This window comes from Conger conger, chromosome 10 (genome assembly GCF_963514075.1).
Source record: "Conger conger chromosome 10, fConCon1.1, whole genome shotgun sequence".
NCBI lineage: Eukaryota > Metazoa > Chordata > Actinopteri > Anguilliformes > Congridae > Conger > Conger conger.
The window spans coordinates 2,015,779-2,025,000 of NC_083769.1; the positions used below are offsets into that span (position 1 = coordinate 2,015,779).

A 9,222-nucleotide genomic window follows, 5' to 3' on the forward strand; every position below is an offset into this window, starting at 1 on the left:
CCCATTCTAGCTATTCATACTGGTACAATTCTTTTAGGGGACATGCTTGTGTGGGCTGTCTCCTCCCCTTCACCATGCATAGTGTGTAGCTTTAAATCAGCCATTTTTGCTTTGAATCTGTAGTATTCGGATGTATTGGGCCTATGTATTGCACCTGTCTACTACTTGGAACGGTTAATTAGTCTAAACTTTGTCTTTCTAAAACTCGACTAATGTCGATTCTCTTATCTCTTATTTCTCTTATGCAGGCACCCTTTGTTTCATAGTCTAATTTGAGTTAATTGTTTAACTATTAATATAGCGCTTTTTAAAACAGCCTTGTTGCTTGTTTTAAATCAAATTATTGTTGCATGTTTTAAAGGGGTACATTGTTGCTTGTTTTAAAGGGGTACATTGTTGCATGTTTTAAAGGGGTACATTGTTGCATATTTTAAAGGGGTACATTGTTGCATGTTTTAAAGGGGTACATTGTTGCATGTTTTAAAGGGGTACATTGTTGCTTGTTTTAAAGGGGTACATTGTTGCATGTTTTAAAGGGGTACATTGTTGCATGTTTTAAAGGGGTACATTGTTGCTTGTTTTAAAGGGGTACATTGTTGCATGTTTTAAAGGGGTACATTGTTGCATGTTTTCTTGAAACTTTGCTGTACTTACCTCATGGCTTTTCTCATCGCAGTTTTCCCAAACCGCCTTTAACACGTGATATTAAATTCACGCATTTAAAACATTACCTGCTTGCTTGTTTTAGCGCTATTTGTTTTTATTTACTGATTTATTTATTATTACATTGCTTAAATTTTGTTTACATTTTTTAAATCTTTTTTTTATTCATTAGTACCGTCTGCACAGCGCCTTAGAGACGTGTCCTAACATGCTATGTCCTCTTCAGTGTTTACTTTCTCTCATTGTTTACTATAATGCTTTAAAATATGTTTTGTGAATAAATAAATGTTATTTTTTCCCCCAAAGGTTTAATTTTTGCACCAAGAATGGCTGCCACCCCTCCCCTCGTGCACCTGCCCCACCCCACACAAAAACCATCTGGTAATAATTATAAATATATAACCAATCAATACATGTTAAAACTCTCTTTTTTGCTTTGCCCTAGTCACACTCTTGCATGTACATTTTTCTTTTTAACAGTCAACTTAATAGTCACTTTTACTTAAAACATGTTGAAAAGGTCTGGAACATTGTCTTACCGGTAATGTTTTTTTGTTTTTTTTTAACATGCAGTTTTGCTCTGATTACAGTTGCTCCAATAACTCTGAACAGTTTGAGAGATAACAGTATGGAGCAGTGAAGAGAAATACATCTTGCATTTCAAAAACACAAGGAGAACCTTTAAATAATTTCGATTAATAATAATAGACTTTATTGAATATTTTTCACTTTAGAATTTTTCCACTTTTGACACTTATTTTCCCACAATTACTGAACTACACCGACAATCACATCACACGAAAGATACATTTCTGTGTAATTAAATACAACATGATTTACAATGTTTCAATATATTATCATTTTTTCACCAACTGGCTTGTGTGTGTTAGCTATTTTATCTCAAATTTTTGACTCAAACAGTTTTGCATTAGTTTATGAGACAATGGATAAATACAAAAAAGTGTGAGTGTACACAAGACCAGAATTCTAGATGCTCAATACAGAAATAGAAATAGTTTAGAAAATGATATCATTAAACTTGAAATGAATAAAAACTTAAGTCAACAAGAATATGAAGTATTCTGTAAACGTGCTACAGTGAATACTTGTGTATATATTTACCTGTCATAAAATAATTGTGTTACTATGTGTGAGACTACCTTCATTCCTTATGCAATTCATAATCAGCTGGAGAAAGGGCAATATTACACATTATGTACTGAATTTGTTCCAGCGCCATCTATTCTGAAGAATTCAATATTTTATATCCTTGACATTTACCATGTTTTTTTTTTTTTAAGAATTGTATCTGCTTTCATCTGTACTCAGTGCTGTGAAGGATTCATTTTTATTTTGGTGATTGAGATGAAGATGTTCGTGCTTGACGGTTACACATGGGTACTGACATTTGTGCACCAGAGACTTCACCATGTGAGACTTCACTATGTGTGATCTCACCATGTGAGACTTCACCATGAGAGACTTCACCATGAGAGACTTCACCATGAGAGACTTCACCATGAGAGACTTCACCATGAGAGACTTCACCATGAGAGACTTCACTATGTGTGATCTCACCATGTGAGACTTCACCATGAGAGACTTCACCATGAGAGACTTCACCATGAGAGACTTCACCATGAGAGACTTCACCATGAGAGACTTCACCATGAGAGACTTCACCATGTGAGACTTCACCATGTGAGATTTCACCATGAGTTAATTCTCCATGTGAGACTTCAAGCAACTATTGGTGATTTTCCAGCATTCCATGCAGACTTGTCTTACCAAGGATTTTGTACATTTTCCACAGAGTCCCAAGAATCACAGAACAGTCAAATAGATTTCTCTTTTCAAATAATGACAATAATTATTACAGGGTGCAATATTTCCAGGCTCAAACACATTAGATTAACAAACTGTAACTGAAAATACACAGAATTAATAAAAACATACACACTGACAGTTCATTAACACATGAGCAGCAACAAGCATAGTTCAAGGGGAAAAAAGCTTCACAACATATCATTCATAACTCACTGGCTGCACAAAACATATTTGCTTTAACAGTTTACAGGTTTTACATAGTTATGCACTATTATCACAAAGAATCACTGTTATTGCACAAAGAGGCCAATGCATGGTATGCAGGAGAGGCTGAGCTAAGGGCTAACAGAATGTGGCCAGATCAAGGATGTCAACAAATAATATAGCATCTTGCCCTGTCCCTAAGAGGGTTACAATGGCAGCAAGATGAATATTATTTTATGGAAGACAGTGCTTTAGTGCAGGGTACAGTAGTTCAGATATCATTTGTAATGTACACACTTGCAGTACAACTTTGTTCTTTTACTAAGTGCGAAAAGTTTCCATCACATTCTGAAGTGACTGCAAGTTGCCGTGGGAGACAGACATATCTGCATTGTGGGGACATTCAAGCAGAACTTCAAAACAGGCTTTACTGCCCATTCCAACAGTGTTATACATAGTAGTGAAGTGAGGAGAAACTACGCTCTGCACTACATTAATGTGCCCTATGGCTTGCGGTAGAGGCTCAGTATCTCCTGTGAGAGTGAATGAGGCCCTGAGCCCGTTTGCTGAGACAACACTGGGTACATAAGGCATCATCTCCAGGCTCCAGCTTTGGGTGAGGGCTAAAGGAGGCAGATGTACCAGCATATATCCACAAACCATATATATACTTTGAAAAATAATTACAAATTAATGTCTGACAACAAGGTTAAGAGCGCAGGTGTGTGTGTGTGTGTGTGCATGTGTACCATCTTCATTTTCTTGAAAATTGTTACTCAAATGCACATATGGGTGTAAAAGAGCCCATGTTTCAGCACGAGCATATATCCAGCAGTCCAGATTATTTTCTGCCATAGCTCATTGAGTTGATCCCAATTCACTCACGTTGTAGAATAAAATGCTATATTGGACTGCTAGATATGTTTTCAATCAGCAGACCAAGGTATGAAACAGACACATATTTCAGGAACACAATATCAAAGAGAAAAAGACCACTAATAATCGTATCAACGTGGATTAAAAAAATATTTTAAAAACAGTAATGCTAAAATGGAAATTTGAGCCTCTTGCTAATGCTATCAATTGGAAGGGACTCTATTCGTTTTGGTTTAAACAGAACTTAAAATGGGTTGGACAACACAGAGCAAAAGGAAGAGGAGAATATTCCACTTTTTTTTTCACTAAATCAGCCACTGAACATGCTGAATAGGAGGAAAAGCATGTGCACTTGTGTGCAGGCGTTCTCCTAGGTCCTGTATGTTTCAGAATGGAGACCAATGAAGACAGGAACACAAGCAGCTCAACAACAATTTAAACTAAATTTATTCCACTTTGTGTTGTTGAATAATTGATTTGTGTGTCCAAAATATGTATATATGTCCATAACTGAAGTATAATGGACATTTTGTTGGTCCTATAGGTTTTGGTCTTATTTTCTTGTGTGTCTTGTAGGTAATACGAGGTCTCAGTCGGAAAAGAGGCTGGCGAAGGATTTTCGCAGATTCCGGATGGTCTCTGCTTTCACCTCGTCCTGGCTAATGCTGGAGCGAGGCACTGCCGTAGGGTCTGGAATGTTGAAGGCATTGGTAAGAGACTGGGATTTGCTACAAAGAGGGGAAAATGGCAATAGAGGAAAAAAGGCTATTAAAGTCATGCAGCAAACTTTGGGATGGAGAATGGCTCAAGTGCATAAAAGAAGATGTATATCTACTGTTCCTATTGGGGAGCGTTCTTCATCTGTACCTACACATTTCCTTTACATTCATCTCTAAGACATTGGAACTAACAGAGGAATACTTTCTGGTTATTTAATGTGAACATTTCTTTGGGGGTTTGTGCTCTACCAGCGGGGTACAGTGGGGTGCAAAGATTTGGGCACCCCTGGTTTAAATGTCTGTTACAATTAATCTGTGATCGAAAGTGTTATGTTTTGTCATCTTAGGTTCTTCTAATACTAACTTGTTAACGTTACCAATGACCAAAGTGAGATGGAGTCCATTTTATATAAGAAGTTTTTTTCATATTAGACTTCACAACCGTACCTTTCTACTCAGGCAGGCTACTCCGAGTGCACAGGCATCTACAGTTTTAGAATACCATAACCAATCAGTGGGGGGGAATCAGAACCCATATCTGATTTGTCATTCAAATGAATATACCACAGTAAGAAAACCTGAACTCCAAATGGAGCAGAGTTAAACTATTTTAAGGCAAGATTGCTTTTTATTTTAATTTTGTTAGTTTATAAATTAAAAACATTTAGAGAATACTCCGAAAGGGTTCCTGTTACCTTTTAAAAGGATGATTACGAAGAGTCAGGTGAGTATAATTCAAGTGCTGAAAATAACTTTTTATTCTTAAGTATCCAACTGCAGTAGCTGTTCTGTCTGGTGTTAACAACCATGGGTTCGTCAAAACAGTTGTCCAAGGATGTCAGGATGAAGATGGTTAATTTCCACCAAGAAGGAGAAGGCTACAAAAACTCTCTTAATGTTTCAAATAACCTATTTCCACTGTCAGAAACATTATTAGAAAATGGGAGATAAATGGAACAGTTGAACTCAAGTCAAAGTCTGGAAGACCAAGAAACAGACAGAATGGCCCAAGACCTTGTTAGAAATTATTATAAGAATCCACACATCACTGCAAGAGAGCTGCAAAAAGGAGTAGCAGACACAGGTCAAGCTTTACAACACAATGTACTTTAAACAACAAAGGCCTATGTGGCAGAGTTGCCAGAATGAAGCCTTTCCCAAGACCTCATCACAAAATTTTACTTCTGAAGTATGTAAAAGAAAACATTGAGAAGCCTGAAGCCTTTTGGAATGATGTGCTTTGGATGTCATGATTCTGGAAGGGATTCGGCTAAGTTTTCCAGGCATTAACTTTTTGCGCATTGTCGCATTCTGGCCTATTTTGGTAATTAATTTCACTTTGGCAATGAATGGCGATTAGGTGCCCTTATGGGCAGATGTGTCCTCAAGCTGACGACTGATTATAATTGCCTGCCGCGTGGGGTCTGATTACTGACCAAGGTCAGCTACGTGCCGGTCTATTTAAGTCCTGTTTCTCTTTGAATGGGGCTTGTTTGTTGCATTCCCCATAGCATGTTATTTTATTTTCATTTGTGCATTAATGAGGTGTGACTGACGATTCTTAATTACCTGTTGTGACAGAGTCTATGGGAGCTAAACACAGCAATTCTCCGTCACCTTAGGGTAGTGAGGACAGTCTGACACATCTTCACTTTCACATTTTATTTGGCGCACAAATGTTAGACACAGGAGAAGACAGGATTCCTCTGGGAGTTGATTTCCGTCTTGTGTAAAAGTCAGGTACACTTGCACAAAGTCAGGGATTTTGTAGCCATATAGTCAGGTGTGTGATTAACCAATTATACCAAACAGGAGCTAATGATCATCAATTTAATATGTAGGTTGAAACACAATCATTAACTGAAACAGGGACAGCTGTGTAGGAGGGTTAAAACTGGGTGAGGAACAGCCAAACTCTGCTTCCAAGGTGAGGATGCTGAAGACACTTTAATGTCAGAAGTCATACACCATGGCATGACTGAGCATAGCAACAAGACACAAGATAGTTATACTGCATCAGCAAGGTCTCTCCCAGGCAGAAATGTCAAGGCAGACAAGGGTTTCCAGACGTGCTGTCCAAGCTCTGTTGAAGAAGCACAAAGAAACGGGCAACGTTGATGACCGTAGACGCAGTGGTCGGCCAAGGAAACTTAGTGCAGCAGATGAAAGACACATCATGCTTACTTCCCTTTGCAATTGGATGATGTCCAGCAGTGCCATCAGCTCAGAATTGGCAGAAACCAGTGGGACTCCTCCACACCTTACATGGTCAGAAGTGGTCTTCATGGAAGAATTGCAGCAAAAAAGCCATACTTTCGACGTGGAAACAAGGCCAAGCGACTCAACTATGCACGGAAACGCAGGAACTGGGGTACAGAAAAATGGCAGCAGGTTCTCTGGACTGATATAAATATTTGGGCTGTAGCAGAAGGCAGTTTGCTCACCAAAGGGCTGGAGAGTGGTACAAGAATGAGTGTCTGCTGGCAACAGTGAAGCATAGTGGAGGTTCCCTGCAAGTTTGGGGCTGCATTTCTGCAAGTGGAGTTGGGTATTTGGTCAAAATTAATGGTCTCTTTAATGCTGAGAAGTACAGGCAGATACTTATCCATCATGCAATACCATCAGGGAGGCATCTGATTGGCCCCAAATGTATTCTGCAGCAAGACAATGACCCCAGACATACAGCCAATGTCATTAAGAACTACCTTCAGCATGAAGAAGAACAAGGAGTCCTGGAAGTGATGGTATGGCCCCCACAGAGCCCTGATCTCAACATCATTGAGTCTGTCTGGGATTAAATGAAGAGACAGAAGTATTGAGGCTGCCTAAATCCACAGAAGAACTGTAGCTAGTTCTCCAAGATGTTTGGAACAACCTACCTGCCGAGTTCCTTCAAAAACTGTGTGCAAGTATATCTAGAAGAATTCATGCTGTTTTGAAGGCAAAGGGTGGTCAAACCAAATATTGATTTGATTTAGATTTTTCTTCTGTTCATTCACTTCTTCTGTTCATGCATTTTGTTAATTGATGAAAATAAACTATTAACATTTATATTTTTGAAAGTATTCTTATTTTATACCATTTTTTCACACCTGCCTAAAAATTTTGCATAGTACTGTACCTTTAGGAATGAAATTTATTCTTGGCGCTATGGGTTGGGGTGAATATCTGAGGTTGCTGATTTTCCTTAAAGTCAAGTCAGGTACGTAGTTGTGGGCGGATCACCCCTCTCCAGTTGAGAGCTTCGCGAATGCGCGGATATGCTCGGAGTCCGAAACTGAGACCCCCGCCGTGTATGTATGTGTCCTACCCCATTATTAGGATTCCCGCTTCCCCAGTGGAACTAGGGGGTTCACTTGTTTCATGTCTCCTTTTTAAAAGTAACCCTGCATCGTCAGGAGAATTAAATTGTAAATATTGCCATTAATTATAATGTTCAGTGGAATAATGTTGTTTGTCTTTCGTGGTCACATTGCCGTTCCCGGTTTTAGGTATGCTAGAGCACAGTTGGGAGCCTGTGTAGCTTTCCTTCCGCAGTTTGCGTCGGCTACCTATCTCAGACTTATTTTCCTTGCAGGTGTCAGATTAAATTTGTGGACCAGTTCTAATAGGTCGTTTTCTTGGTTGGCAATTCCAGGGAGTTATTAAATCCCTTTATTGTTTAACCCCTTCCCCCAGAACTCACGTCTTGTGAGTAGCTTGTAGAACCCGCTCCCTTGGACTGACAACACCAAAATAGAACTTTTTGGCCACCACCAAAGAAGGTATGTTTGGTGAAAAAAGAGTGAAGCCTTTGTAGAGAAGAACACCTTGCCAAGAGTTCAGCATGGAGGAGGATCCATTATGCTTTGGGGTTGTGTGGCAGCTGGGGGCACAATAAATATTGTGTGAGTGGAAGGAAGAATGGATTCCAGCAAATATCAAGAAATTCTAAAGGCTAATGTTCGAAGTTCAGTCCAGACATTGAAGTTGAAGAGAGGTTGGGTATTTCAGCAAGACAATGATCCAATACATCAAAATCAACCATGACTACCTCCAGGAAAGAGGTATTTGGAATGGCCACCACAGTCCCCTTGAATATTACTGAAAATTTGTGGAGAGAACTCAAACATGTTGTACATGCAAGATGGCCAAAGAATATTTATGAACTAGAGATGTTCGGCCAGGAAGAATGGGAAAAAATTCCAAAAGCAAGAACTGAAAGACTCTTAGTTGGCAACAGGAAACGTTTACAAGCTGTTACAGTTGCCAGAGGAGTTACAAAGTACTAGCTGACTTTTACTACAAAGTACTACCCAAACTTTTGTACAAACTTTTCCTTTTTTATGATTTTGAAACTATACAAATTTAATTACAAAAAGTAATCTTGCTTCAAAATTTGAAGAAATGTGTCATGTTTAACTTTGTACTATTTACAGGTCAGGTTTGCTTTTCTTTATATATTAATTGGAAAAGGCTTTTTGACCAGGGGTGCCCAAATTTCTGCACACCACTGTAGGTTTTATTTTTTGTACATACTTTCCTAATAGACCATAAATAGAACCACTGCTGTGTATGCAACAGACTGCACCAGACCTGGGTCAACTACGCAATTGTTTTGGATTCAAATACTTTTCTGTGCTTGATTTATCTTGCCTGGTGCAATTGAGCCAGCCAAGAGGACCAGAAGGCAGGGTTTTAATGTTACAATATACTCAGTCAAACAAAGAAAAGTATTTGAATCCAAATAAATTATGTATTTGACCCAGGTCTGGACGGCACTGTCTGTTCACCAGTTTAGGTGTTAATGTCATTTCAGTTTTTTTTGTTTTTTTTCAGGAAATTATTAATAAAAAAATCCTTAGAATATTTAGGGTACTATAGGGTACTTTTCAATTGAGGGATTTTGCTGATTTTCCTGAATGGACTGAATTGAACTGGAATTCACCCCTGC

The 9,222-nt window shown here is 38.7% G+C and overlaps 1 protein-coding gene across 1 annotated transcript in view; it reads right to left on the minus strand.

The window, feature by feature from the left end:
- Positions 1-1,349: 1,349 nt before the first annotated feature.
- Positions 1,350-9,222, minus strand: part of syn1 (synapsin I) — a 54,748-nt gene continuing 46,875 nt past the window's right edge. The window contains exon 13 of the mRNA XM_061257443.1: positions 1,350-4,298. Within this exon, the coding sequence (XP_061113427.1) occupies positions 4,160-4,298 (139 nt within the window). The 3' untranslated portion in view covers positions 1,350-4,159. The remainder of the gene's footprint in view (positions 4,299-9,222) is intronic.